This window comes from Pseudopipra pipra, chromosome 1, assembly GCF_036250125.1.
Source record: "Pseudopipra pipra isolate bDixPip1 chromosome 1, bDixPip1.hap1, whole genome shotgun sequence".
Classification (NCBI taxonomy): domain Eukaryota; kingdom Metazoa; phylum Chordata; class Aves; order Passeriformes; family Pipridae; genus Pseudopipra; species Pseudopipra pipra.
The window spans coordinates 146,868,976-146,883,907 of NC_087549.1; the positions used below are offsets into that span (position 1 = coordinate 146,868,976).

Here is a 14,932-nt window from a genome sequence, read left to right on the forward strand (position 1 = left end):
GATAGTGAAATAATTATTTTATTTGACAAAATTCATTTTCATGTACTCTTATAACTTAGGCTTCTCTATGGAATCTGTAACAATTGACTACACCACTCATTATTACATAAAGCCAAAAATACGGGATTCTTCTGAATGAAGACATTTGCCCATGTAAATCTTACCAATGACCTCCAGTTTGTTAGCAAATATGCACATCATTGTCAGCAGCCTCCCTGTTATCAGATTTACATTTACCTTGCAGAAGTAAAGCCTATATTTGTGTGTACACATGTGTGAACATATATAAATATATATGAATATATATATTTCATTAATTTCATATGTACACGTATGTATTTCATGAGACACCAGAGGCATGGAAAATACACAAAACAAGTGTGGGGAATTAAAAGGAAAAAGGAAAAAAAGAAATTAAAAGCACAGATAAAGAAGGGATGTGCCTTTTTGTCTGCAGGCAGCTTGCAAAAGCTTTAGCAAAGATAAATTTAATATATTTTATATATATACATATTTGACATAATGCAAAAGAAAGAAAAAGTATTTTCTACTTAAATTTATAATGAAATACTTTAGCTTTGTTTTAATGATTTGGAAGAAGGCATTTCTGCCTGCTTATGGGAAGAAGCTGTTTTGAGGTTGCCCTCAGGAACGACTCCAGTAGCACATGAGATTAACTTTAGCCGTGTTCAATTTTTATCTGTAATGTTTCCGAAGAAGTAAACAAGGGAAGCTCTGCTATCAGCTTCTTTTGTGGGTAGAAAAGACATATCTTCAAGATTTACATTTCTAATTCAGCTAATGGAAGGCAACCCTGGCTCCTGAAAACAGTAAAAGTACACCAGGTTTAGACAGTTCCACTACAAGTTTAATTCCTGACTGCCAAAGTGGGACAGAATAACTCAGGATTTTACATCTTCCTGAATCACAGCAAAATATGATCCAATTCACCTGAAATCTATGCAACCTACACAAAGATTGATTAACAAATTAAAGCAAACAAACAGAAGATGGCGTGATATGAACTGCATACATGAAAATACCCCTGGCATGCCATCTTTCTTAGAAAAGTAGACACATTGAGGTTTTCACTTGTGACCTTTAAATTGAAAGTTTATTTGCAATTTAAAGACGAGTAATTAAATTAAATTGTGCAAACATATATTAGATCAATCTGTGCAAATTACAAATTCAGTGGTGCATTAGGACTGTATTCGATGCAATCAAAACATTATCAGTTACTCTCACTGCTATTAATGCTTATGCTCATAAGTGAAATGTGTTGTAAAATCAGGCAGAATAGGCTGGATAGAGGCTATCTTAGACTTGTAGAATGAATAAGCATTCCTTAATTAGCCCATCAGGTTAAGTGCAAGCCTTAATGGGCCTTTCCTAAAGTCTAGCATGACATCTTTCTCCAAACATGGCCAAGAAGAAAGTTCCATTAGCAATATTAATACAAGCTTAGTTGATCATTTTCATTCAATTAACTTCTTTCAATTAAATAGATAGCTTGACAAAAGCAGTGATAAAAGACCTGAAGGGACAGCTGATGACTCGAACTGAACATTAGTGTGCGAGAGGTCACCAGTATTAAACAGACTGTAAATCTAGCATTCAATTTGGAAAATGCATTTCTTCTGCTCCCACTTCTTTAATGAGCAATTTTAGCTGACTGGATGTGTTTGCTGCAGAATTTTCATGACGAGTCAAGCACTCCTTTTTTTTTCAACAACAGTTATATTAGGGGGTTTTTTTTCTGCCAACGTTTTCAGCTTCTCTTAACTCATGTATTAGGTAGGATGCCATGGATAAAAACAGCAGAAATATATTGGTAGGTATCCAGAAAAAACATACATTAAGTTCACATTTTCTAAGCCAGATTCACCTTCCTGTTAATATTCCGGCAAATTCAAAAGTAGTATCAACAGATTTTAGTGGAACACCAACCAAACCAATACAGCATGGTAGCAAATTAGTGAAGTCTCTAATACAGAAGTTCCTCAGTAATCATAAGATTCTCTTAGAATTTCACACCTACATAAAATTATGACATGCTTAAGTACCTTGCTGAATGGGAGCCCAAGTTAAACCCCATATTTTATATGGTAACTTTTTTATAAACAACATCAGTGAGAAAATTAAGAGTTGCCAGAAGAAAAAAAGTGTGTTAGTTATCAAAATTAAGTTACTCAAAGTTTAGCACATATGTCAAACAGCAACCTTCCCAAATCCATATTCCTTGTTACAACAGCATTAAAATTAGAGAGAAAAAAACAAGTAGTCTCCTACCTTTGGCAGAAGCCTGAAAACTGTATCTAAGTACGTTCTGAAAATTGACACAATTTACCTTGAATAACTGAATCCATCTTTTCTGCTCCGTCTGGATACATTGCTGCATTTCTGTATTTTTTGTTACTCCAACACTTCTAAATGCTGCAATATATTCCTCACGGACCTCTGGCTTTGTTTCTGGGTAAGCCAACTTTATGATTCCTAGACATGCATCTCGAAGGCAGCGTGATAATATTACAAGCTCTTCTAGTGTAAAAGGCATCATTGATGATTGTCTTTGACCTACAGCTACATAAAACACAAGTTTAAGTTTCCTTAACTGACTTTCTCTTAATTATTGCATTATTTTAAAACAACACTTATTTCATTGTAACTTTAATATTCACACACAAAACCTAAAGGCAGAGAAAAGAAACATCACCCAAAAACAGAATCAGTAAACATTTATAAAGAAGATCAAGTCTTGGAACTCTTTGCACTCACAATTATTTTAATTACAATATCCTCTTGTTCTCTTTTGTGATTCCTGCTGTGTTAAATTTACACATTAGATTACAGGTTCAGTCCAGAAGAAGTTCACTCTCTTCACTAACTCATTAAAAATTATCATGATTAATAACTTCCATATCAGACCCTGTAAAGCTACAGTTCCCAATGTGCAGACCATCAATTTTTTTCTATTTTTTCTAAATGCAATCACCATGAAAGCCAGCTGACAGCTGAGTGCTCAGGGGACCATCAGCAAGTCAGCCCAGAAGAGCCTTCCTCAGGATGTCAGCAAATCACTGCCCAGGGAACTCCAGCCTTACATTAAAACATTTTGCAAAGCAGTGCTATTTAGTAGGCTTGAAACTCACCTTCTATTGGATCACCAAAGAATTCATTATCATGAATAGAAATGAGTGAATGACTAAACAAAGAACTGAACAGGTAGAAGAGAGGGATAATTCGGCTGGAGTCTTCTAAAGACATTGGAGAGCCTCTTGAAATCACTTGGAGGAGTGGCACCATAGACCTTAAAATATAAAATGCAATATAAAAGAGCTGGTTAACTAAATATGCTAAAAAATATTACCTTCAGCATTCTAGTAAAACAACATGGTAGTGGCTCCTACAGCAAAATAACAATAGTGCTTCCCAATAAATACCTACTTCCAATTCTTGCAAAATGAGGTTACTCTTTGCAAGTTCTTGTCACTGAAATCTCAGTGTCTCCATGATGGATAAACTTTGGCATTATCTGCTACAGACTGCAGACACTTTTGAGACACAAAGCAAGGAGAGTAACTGGTCTGCATGTGAGCACTGAATACATTTGCAGGTCCAGTGCCTCAGCTCCTGGGAACATGTTTCTGCCACCACCGATTTCTGGACAAGTCAAAGTACGCAAAATAAAATTCGCACGCTCGGGGTGAAGGACTTGGGGCTCTGGTGTTTGTTACACTGATGCCAGTAAGCACTTCAAAAACTACAAAATACTCAACTTATTTTAAATAAGTATTTTCTTTATTTATAACTCTCCAATTTCCAAGATTTTGCTCTGTTTTATGAAATCATAGGAGGTAAGTAATCATACCTCTAACTGTCCCATTCCCTTTTCACTAGATATGCTCTATTTTAACAAAGACTCAGTTTCAGAAATGGCACAATACATACCCTGTAATCATTCGTGTAGTCATTGAAGATATCAAATACCAAAGATGCCTCAGGAATCTGGCATTAAAGGCTAAACTATAAAGAAGCCTGCAAGAGGAAGTTCAAATAAATTGTGTCTTCCAAAACACCGTATTCACACAACACAATGCTTCTGTAAGAACTTTTCTGTCAAGCATTTTTCAAAAAATTAACAATTTATATTTATTTTTTCAAGATGGAAGTTCTTATTCTGATCAAATCTGGTGAAAGCCCCAAAAGCTGAAAACCAAGCATATAAATCCTTACACTTAAAATACACAGCTTTCATTAATTTAGCAACAAACTATGCAATATGAACCCAAGTATGCAGTCTCCTGCAGAATTCAATACACATTAATAAAAATAATATATACTCTTGAGCTATTTATCTGGGACTTTTTTAATTCTAATACAGAAAATCACACCAAACTAATTAGCTGATCACTTCTGTGGTTATTCTAACATTAACAAACAGCAACTTTTGCAAAAGGTAGATTAAAATACCTTCATTTATGTCAGAACTATTGATTTAAAATTATGTAGCAATTTTACTGATATACTCTGCTTGGCAGATAGAAATAGAACAACATAATGGAACAATGTTGTTCCAGGACCTACACTAATCCATCTGTAGACAGAAAATGGTTTACACACCTGTAAAAATAAATGTGTAAGTTCACCAGTAAGTTATACACAGGACTGACTTTAACCATATTATGTCAGACATGATTACAGCATGATAAACTTTTTTTTAAAAAATGAGAAAGAAAAAGCTTCCTGGAGTGAAAAACTCTCCCCCAGCTGGTTTTTTTCCCCTTGTAGGAAGCAACATATGAGACAAAATCATTTGAAACAATGCCTTCTAGGAAACCAAACAGGATTTCACTGACTAAACAGGCATTTTTTGGGTATTGAAGAACAACATTCAGTTAGTTATTCTAAATTCTACTTTCCTAGGTCTCCTAATTATTATTAGAATAAATAAAGGAAAACAGATACTGAGATCCATGTCTCCTCTCAGTGGTCAGTGGCTTTTTAACATCAAAATTCTCTGTGACCAAACACAGAAGAAGTAGGAGGCTGGAAAATGAGAGTGGAGAGGGGAGACCACCTGCCTGAAAACACAATATTTATTATGGACCAGGTGGATAAATCAAAATTTGCCAGATGGCAAAAGAAAGGAAGCACACATTTCATTAAGGAAAAAAGTAAAATATCAATAAAGACTTAAAAACATTCAAGAACGAATGAATTGCCAGTTTAAGTTTTATTGTAAAATGAAGTTCTATTTTAATTATGTGGAATTGGTGAAAAAATTCAACCTGAATTTGATACATGGGAATTTTACTTCCTTCTAAAGTCACATTATTTTGACATTTGGGTGAAAATTATGCATTTTCACGTAAGGAAGGGCTTATTACACCTAGCTAATTTAAAATAAGGATTTGTATTTTAACATTTAAATATCTGAATGATAGCTCAGATGTCTTGGTTTCCAAAATGAGAAATTTCCTCAGTGACCTTTAGTTTTCAGCCTCATATTTGAAATGAAAAGTGATTTGGCACAGTGCCATCAGGTCTCATATGGTTTCCAAGTGGAAACTTGTTAATTTGACAATCATCCCTGGAAATTATGTAATAGTTTTAGCAGAAATGAACAAACATTATGGACACTGAACCTATCATAATGTAATTCATTTTTTCATTCTAGCAATATTCAGCAATAATGAAGGGGAAAAAAGGACAAACCTTAACACCTTATAATAATAACCTTTACCTAAGTTTTAGCCATTTTTATTCCATATCTGCAGGCAGCCAATTGCAGCAAATGCTCTATTTCATGGCCTGACTCCAGAAATGCTGACTGTATTTAACTTTCACATTTCCCTTTCCTGAAAATCTGGTTAAATACAAAAATGCAAATTTGGTAGAAGATGGTATCATACAGCCTATTTTGTTAAGATGAAGCAGATGAATTCATCTGTTCTAAAGTTTCAATTCTGAATTTTCTGTACTGTGACCAGAAAATAAACATGAAACTGCAAATTAAACACAGAACTGGTGAATTGGGCCTTGTGTTACAAAAGTTTTGCATCACTAGATTCACCTGAAATATAATCCATTGCAAAAGTAAAGATGGCAGAAAAAAACTGCTACCTTCCCACTCCAAGTACAGAAATTGGCTTTCAAAGCTGAAGGTAACAATTGTAACAAGAACAACAAAAAAAAGGCAAATCAAAAAAACAAACAAAAAAAGAAACCCACCACAAAATGCAAGGATGACTTTGAAAAATTTGAAGAAATTGGCTGTACCAAAGTTTCAAAATTTTTGGCTTCACACTGGGGGGGGGACGACAAACAAACAAACCAACCAAACCTGAATAAAACCCCAAAACATTAATTAAAAAGTAAAAAATAAACATTTGAGAATTAAAATAGGTCAAAATCCACCTTACTTGGTCTTTTGCCTTGGCAGAGAAAAACGAGCACCTGCTTAAAAACAGCCTTTCCAGGTAGAACTATGTTAACATAACACAGTGCAACAATTCCTGACAAACTGCAGAACATTACAGTTCTCATATATCCTGAAGACAAAGCCCTATCAATCCACAAAGTTTAGAGATCAGTTAATATAAAACTTGAATGTCCATAGAGTCTTGATCACCTTTTCTTTTGAAGAAAAAAATCACCCCCACAAAAAAAATAAAAATAAGAAAGATCAGACAATATTTCTTTTTATGCACATTTTTATAATCTAACTCAGGGGGTTAATTTTCAATATTTGTACTATTCTAAAAATAAACCAAGCGGCTAAAGTTTAAATCCCTCCCACTTGGGGGTTTTGTATTTTCTTGAAAATCTCACTGAATGTCACCAACTTCTTTATTATGACATCATTAAACATGTTTTATGTAACGGACTCATTAATAGATTTTCTGTAAAGTCCAATACTAAGATTTAGCACTGTCATTTGGGAGAAGAACCATTTTTCTGCTACCAGAAAGGATAAACTCCTTTCAAGTGAAAAAATGCACACTGCCTCAGCCACAGGCTATGACAGAGTTAAATTCAATCCAGTGATTTCTGTTAAGTATCAATTTTAATCATACCAAATCAAATTATCTGCTCCCAAAAGTAAGTACATAATGATCATTTATTTAGCACCTTGTTTCTCTCTCTAGGTATCTAATTGTCCATAAAGGCCACATGATTTATGTGTACTTGCCAGAACAGTATTTTGGGCACCCTTGGTTTAAAAAAAGTGTCAAATTCCTCCTGTGCAATGGGACAGATTAAATGACCCATTAAGCTTAATTTAGCTGAGGCACCACTACAAGTTAATTAGTTAAAGGCAAAATTTTCAGTCTGGGTCATAAATTGGGCCCAGTTTCCCACTGAGACCATTTAAGTTAATGAAGAGAATACACCAGAACGAGAGGAGCTCACACAGCCTGTGACAGGTCACTGCTGCCGCGGCAGCGGATTTTGTCACTCCAGAACTGCGAGTACGAGGCAGCAGCAAAGCCATCCTTAAACAAACCACCCTGCTCTTCAGGCTGCTTTATGCTTCAGCCTCTCTTTGCACTGGACCAAGGACGTAGAGCAATGCTTAAAAAAATAAGTTAAAACTTCATATACAATGATTCTGGTTTTAAGAAAAACACAACACAGTGTCAGACCATTCCCTAAAGAATTACTCCAATAGCTTCATGTAAAGCCTAAATCTCAGCACACATATGAAGACAGGCTGCTCAGATTACACCAGAATGTCATTTTCCAAACAATTTTGAACTGCAGGTTTGAGATTAGCAATGTTATATTAATTAAATAGCAGTGACACACAGTCAGTATGAAACTGCTGAACCCAGATTAGTGATCACTCAGGGGCACTGATCAGACTGACAGCGACTCATGGCCCAGTACAAACACAGTTTCCATCACTATTTAATATTCAGCTGTGATGACTTGAAGTCTAAAGTATTACATTACACCCCTAAATCTCTTGCAGAAATAGAATTTACTATTTATTTAAAGTATATTTTGATGAAAAAATGCCTTGCAGGTCTCTCTATAATGTATAACTACGCTCCAAGACTCAAGTTTTTTCTTTTTAGTAACTGTACTCAATAATATCTATCAACTTGACAGTGAAAAGATGAAAGCTCTGTCCCTCTGAAAACAAGGACAATTCCTAATGACTTCTCTACAATCAGGATTTTATTCTACACCTCTCATCTGTGTTACTGAACACAAGCTATAGTTTGGTTATTTCTATAATGTGACCTTTTTCTTTAACTGGGCTTGACTGTGTATTTCCAGAACCTATTCAGAATTTCTGATAACTAACCAAAAGAAATGTGTTTTTACAGTTATCCATCTCCGGATCCCACTGCCCCCTGCAGAGAGTCACAAAAGCACTTTACAGGCTTGCTCCTTTCAAAACTACACTGGACTTTTGGGTACCTTGGCCTGTTCTCTCTTGGTCTCTGTTGCAAAATCAAGGAAATACTGAGTTAATTCAACACCAATGTTCCTAAGACTATACTGTACAATATCATCAATCACCCAAATCACAGATGTACTGAGAAGTCACAAGAAAAAAAACATTCAACTTTAACAGAGTGACAAAAGTCTATATTATGAGTTTCTTTTGTTCAAGAAAGGAAAAAACCTCAGACCTATCAAAAGAATGCAGACTGTTGTTTTCTTCCTTCCAAAGCCTGTGTTAATCTTAGCCTAATCTTCTTTACAGTTATTGAAAAATGATTTCCCATTATTATTACTCTCTTTATTTAGCATGTCATTTTGCAGATTTGCAGCATTTATGTTTTTAATTATCATTGTTTCCATCACAGTTGTAAATGCTGTTAAATAAACAGATAGAGTAACAAGTCTATCTTTTAAACCATTTGACCCAGCCTGTTTTCAAACAGAAAGTAAAAGAGCATTATGGAGCTCTTAGATGATATTAAAAGTAATTTTAAATGAAAATTAAATTAAATTAAAATTAAATTAAATTAAAATTAAATTAAATTAAAATTAAATTAAATTAAAATAAATTAAAAATAAAAAATTATTTCTACTTAACTATTTCTACATGGTTTAATTAAACAGCTATGCATTACTCTGAATATTAAGTAATTTAAAAGTTAGTTTCAAAACAAGTGCAGCATCTTTTAAAAGTCTATCATTAAATTTGATAAAATTATTGGACAATTTAAAAAAATCATCAGGCAATTAAAAAAGTGGAAATTAATGGCAAAGTCTTTTAATTGTCTTTTGAAACACTACAATATTTAGTATCTTTAAAACAAGCATCAAATGTCTAGAATAGCTGCCTAGTAACCTAGACTAGGTCTAATATGCACTGAGAATAGGACAAAAGATTGACACCTCCTGAAATGACAATCCCTGGAAAACCCAACACTTATGGCTGACTTGGATCTCAGAACTAGTAACTAAATATCTACTTCAATTTATTAAATATCTGTGTGAATTTAACTTCATTTTGTCCATGGAGGTAATTCCACTGGTATCACTGACACAAATCTTAGTATCTCTACCACTTAGTTCTAAAATTCAGCTATTTGGGAGCTATTCAAAAGTTAAAATTTTTAAATTACTTTCCAATAGAAGATGTTGAGAAGAGCTTTCATAACTCCTGAAAGTATCCAATGTTTTAAATAGCTTTTTATCACAAATAATTGAAAATACCCAATATGGCTTCTCAGGAAATAGATGCCATACTCATACAATTAAAGTTCTGTGACTTCTTTATTCATTAAACACCCTTTTCCACACAGTCCACCAGCAAACCTCAAGTCAAAGCAGTGATGCATTTAAGCTCAGTAATTACTATCCAAGGCAATGTACTACGTGCAACAATAAAGCAGGCACACTAATTCAAGTAGTGCTATGATCTCCAGGTCTCACATCCTGCTCTAATGCAATTAGTCTACAAAGAACTAATTACCCTAATCGAGCAATCACAGTTTCACTGAAATCTTACTTCCTCTAACAGCTATAAACACCACTGGGCTAAGATAGCACCTAATTAGTTTTCTGTATCACTGTTTACAATGCAGTTTGAATTATATTTACAACATTCCCTAAATACTTACTTTACTACCAGCAACTACATACTTACTCAAAACTACTTGCACCAGAACAGTGTTAATACTCATGTGGCTCAGGCTGATAATAAAAAGGTGAAAAATCTCCCATTGTTCTGACATTTGTGGTTTGCAATCTTTGTAAAAGAATACAAGTGAACGTGTCCTTTATCTCCATCTCAGGTGCCAAAGCCCTTTCCAAACTACAATGATTTTCAATAGCTAGGAACTGTTTTAATTTGTAGCAAGATATTTTGGCTATAAAGAGCTAAGAGAACAAGTTGGTTTCAGTGCTCAGTGAGATAGAGACTGTGGAATTCACAGCACTGAATGTTTTAAAAACAAGCTACACCAATTTCTACTAGAATTACACTCAACACTGCCTCTGACAAGGGAACAGATAACATCCTTCCAAGAATCCTGAGAGGGCACAACGAGAAAAATAAGAAACAAAGAATCCACTCTTTGGTTTGTGGAGAATTAAGATTTAAATTCCAAAAATCTAATTTATTTCAGCTGGCCATAAAAGAAAACACAGAAAAAGCCCCACAAGGTACTTAAAACAAGTCTATCTAATAAAACTGATTTCAGATGTATTACAGTTCAAGATCACTCTTATTTACACTTGCCTGACTTTTGGCACCATCATTCGGTGTTGTACCATTAGTGTGTGGCAGATTGATGCCATCAGGGTAAAGACCTCCTCACTCGCTGAGTCTCTCCAAACCATATTCAGCAGAGTGTTTGTCTGCTGCTTCGTATCCAATTTCTTTAAACACTCCTCAGTTATGTACTGAACTGATATTCTCCCATCACCCTACAAACACATCAAAGAAAAGTTTGCTTTTAATTTTTTTTAGTGATCAAGTATCCTCTTTTTGATAAAAAAATAATACTTCTAAATTTTACTAGAACATGAAGTTTTCTTGTACAATAAATACAATGGAATCACACATGTATATCCCATTCTTAAAAGTATCAGACCCAAGAGCCATGTTAAACCCCCAGGCAGGCAACTGATGGGTTGTGGTATCCATCTTTCACTTAAGCCACTGGAAATACTGCCTTTAATGTAAGTATGTTCTGTAACACTTGGGTACAATAAGGAAAACTCATTTACTGGCATAAAATATGTGAATAATCATCTCTTCCCACTGATATCAGTTAGTATTGGACATGAAATCCAGAAATGGATGTTGACTGTAAATTCCTTTACAAACAGTATTTCACTTTCATAATCCATGGGTTAACAAACAGCAACAAACTTCAGCATGGTCAACACATGTCTGGTAGTGCCAGAAGTGTGCCAAAAGGAATGTTTTCTGTTGGCATAGAGTTGAGTCAAGCTCAACATTTTCTTTTCCTTATTTCCTATCTTTATCTTGCCCCCAGCTGAGTAAAGCAGTCTGGCTTCTTGAAAGACGCAAGTTAACCAATTATAAATTTTTAAGAAAGAGGGGTTCCCTACCCACCCATCTTTTTTTTCCTAAGACAAGCATGCATGAAAATACAGAATACATAAAAAATTCACAGGAGAAGCATGCAAAAACATATTGCAATAAATAGTATTATTTATTCAAAGTACCCCTTAGAGCAGATTTTTCTAATCTACAAATTAGTGTAAGTTATCTGCAAAGAGAAATTTATGCTTTGTTTTTACCTAATCAGCTCTTAAACATTACAAATCTCTAAGCCACGAGTAGAATCTGCCAATATTTACATTGCATACAGTGTGTGTATCTGGCAAATTAAGTCTTTTATTCACTCTCTCATGGTAAAGATTTTGGGGTATCAATAACACATGGTATCTAAAAACTCACAGCTAACAGGCTGCAAGTGTTCCCCAGCAGCACAGCTCTTCCTTAGAGGTTACTCTCAAAATCAATGTCTTAAAAATGCTGCATCTTTCAAAAATGTACATCATCTTCCATGAAATGTAAGTGGGCATTATAGGAACAGTATCTCTTAGAAGAGCTGGTATGCTTTTGCTTCCAACATATAACCAAGAAGCCTTAGAATGCCTGAGAGAAAAATCCAGAATTCCCAGCTTATTGTAGGGAAGCAAAATAATTTCAATTGTTTGGTTTTTTTAATGAACCCTAAATATGATGAAATTTTACATATTCTACAAGGAAAGCCTGCACATTGCCCAAGTCCTCTGAATGGCAGCATCTTCTGAAAGATTGTTGAATCTACATCTAACTTTGGTTGTTCAAAGCCCTGACACAATTATTAGGAGGTTAAAGTTATAACAGATTTATTCTACTGCAGCAAGTTTAAACTACAGTGAAAAAGTTCTATTTATAGCACAGTCTCTATACATTATTACACAAAGCAGGTGTTTCCCCTTTGAGGGCTTTTGAGTTAGTGGATATACATAGAGTTAATTCCACAGGGTAAAGCCTATAGTTGAACTTGTATTTCCCAGAGAAAAAAAAAAAAAAAAAGGAAGAAAACACTAAGTTGGAATATCAGGTTTGTGTGCTTCCTGATATCTTAGCATCATCATGGAATTAAAGAATAGGCAGAGTAAAAATTCTCTGTAAAATACAAATTTAAAGAAGGTAAGTTTAAACCCTTATTTTTTAAATAAAATTCTGTCCTTCAGCAGACACACTATCTGTAGTTTAAGACCTCTTATTATAGTAAAGGGTTTGTTTTTAATGTAAGCAACAAGTTTCATTTGCCTACAGTGAACAGTCATCTATTTTTAAGGAGAAAACATGCTCCCTTCTACACATAGCTAGGAAAATACAGGACTTAAGAGTGATCATGTTTTTGCCTATCTGTGCTACTGCCATAACACAAATGCTTTCAAAGAAATTTTGTACTGCTTACCGGCGTGGTTGTCATTTTACTGATCTCTTCATCCTCATCTTCAGAATCACTGTTTGCATCCTGACAGTTTGTACCAGCAGCAGACACAGGCAGCTGAGAGAGAAAAGTTTGGAGTACCCTCAAATACACAAGAAGTCCTTCCTCTGAAAGGGATCCTACAGCATGTACATTGAAAGAAAAGATCATCAGCCAGATCACACCAAACTATAAAACATGTTTTACCAGAAATACCTCACCAAAACAAGTTATGCCAAATCTTATCAAATCAGTGCATTTTTTACCGAAAAAGGTAAGAATAGGAAATAAAACAGATCTCTCCAATACTTTTCTCCACGAGCTGTCCTTTTTACTTGGCAATGAACCATGTCATGGAATTGCATAACGTATTAACTCCAATATGAAACAATGAACTGGCCACTCAGCTTGCTCACCCAAATATGTTTCTCCAACTGTTAACACAAAGTAGAAAAGCCATGGGGCTTGATCACTTCGTCTTGAACATCCACTTTCTGTTAATAATAGTGCATTCAGAAAGAGTTCATAAGGGAAAATGGTCTGCACGTCAGCAAGCGCTGGAATGATGAAATGGAATATCTGATCTGTAAAAGGTGCTGCCAGAAACTCCTCTGTGAAGGCTGCAAAAATCTGCTGCCTGAAAAGAAGAAAAATTGTTGTTATGGAAAACATAGGCAAAATTTCCCACAATGATACACAGGGAATAACAGATCAATCTGCAAGTTTGCACACATCCACCAAGAAGGCTGCAAAGGTGTGCTCCATTAATCCTGACCTAGTACACCAAATTTCTCAGATTTCTCAAAAATTAGCTCCTTACACTAAATCCTTTTCCTGATGATCCTACATGTAATTTTATCCCCAAACGAACTCACAAAAAACTATTTTGACATTATACACATTGTTTATAATATCAAAAAAATCTAAAAAGTGCAATTAATCTTTACACAAATTTCTACTTTAACACAAAACACTATTGTACGTGATACAACCTGAGTTTGATTTCTGTTCCCTCTGTCTACATACCTGATTCTTTCTGCTTGTAACCTGACTTAGTTATTTCTCTCCATAAACCTCAGCTCAACTGTCACAAAGTTCCTTTTAACTCTAAAATTCTTTTCACCTGCCCTTAGCTGCATCTCTGCTCTCATCTAAGCTTTTCCACACCTGTGTTCCTAATGTATCAAGATACTTGCTATTCTCTGTGCTGTTTATTGTAGCATTCAGCATTTTACTGCCTTTTTCTTAAACACACCTGAAACTACATTGTTTCACTGATGTACAGCATTACCAAAAAATCATCATTATTGCAAATAAATCAACAAACTGCACTGAAAGAATGGCTAGACACTCAACAACAACAAACCAGGCACCTCTGACTATAGCAAATAAGTACAGAAATATCTAATATGATCTTTATTTACCTTGCACCTTCTGGACAGGAGCTATATGTAAAGTGCAATGGCTTCAGAACATTCTCCAGAAGTATTTTTGCAATAGGGACACGAGAAACATCAGAATACTCAATACTCGAGGGAAGCTTATTGTTAATTAACAAATAAAGCGACTTGTAGTAGCCTGCAAGCAAGAAAAATCACTTTTCAAATACAGTATTGGTTTTCTACTTTTCCATATAAAACAACTTAACATTAACTTGAAAAACACTTTACAATTCATTGTATGAAGCTTGACTTAGGAAGACATTTTAGAATAGTCTAAGTCATATTCACATAATTAATGGGCTATATCAGGAACCTCTTTGGAAATATCCCATTATAAAATCATTCATAGAGATCAACATTCAGAGTCACTTCAATTTTCAAAGACCAATGAACTCTTGCTGATGAAATGAATAATTTGATTTTTTTTAAATAATGACCTATGAAAAAGATGTTCTCTTCTCCTTTAAGTGACTGTAGTCACATTCTATCCTTCCACTCTTCCAGAAATGACAGATTTTCCCCTCTACTCTACTTGTATGACTGCATCATACAAGC

At 34.6% G+C, this 14,932-nt stretch overlaps 1 protein-coding gene across 1 annotated transcript in view; it reads right to left on the reverse strand.

Moving 5' to 3' along the window:
• The window catches only part of UBE3C (ubiquitin protein ligase E3C), a 70,258-nt gene that overhangs the window by 37,983 nt on the left and 17,343 nt on the right, over positions 1-14,932 (reverse strand). The window contains exons 7-13 of the mRNA XM_064638117.1: positions 14,360-14,513; positions 13,352-13,572; positions 12,921-13,075; positions 10,712-10,899; positions 3,952-4,038; positions 3,153-3,310; positions 2,351-2,583 (exon numbers count right to left, since the gene is read on the reverse strand). Coding sequence (XP_064494187.1) covers positions 2,351-2,583; positions 3,153-3,310; positions 3,952-4,038; positions 10,712-10,899; positions 12,921-13,075; positions 13,352-13,572; positions 14,360-14,513 — 1,196 coding nt within the window. The remainder of the gene's footprint in view (positions 1-2,350; positions 2,584-3,152; positions 3,311-3,951; positions 4,039-10,711; positions 10,900-12,920; positions 13,076-13,351; positions 13,573-14,359; positions 14,514-14,932) is intronic.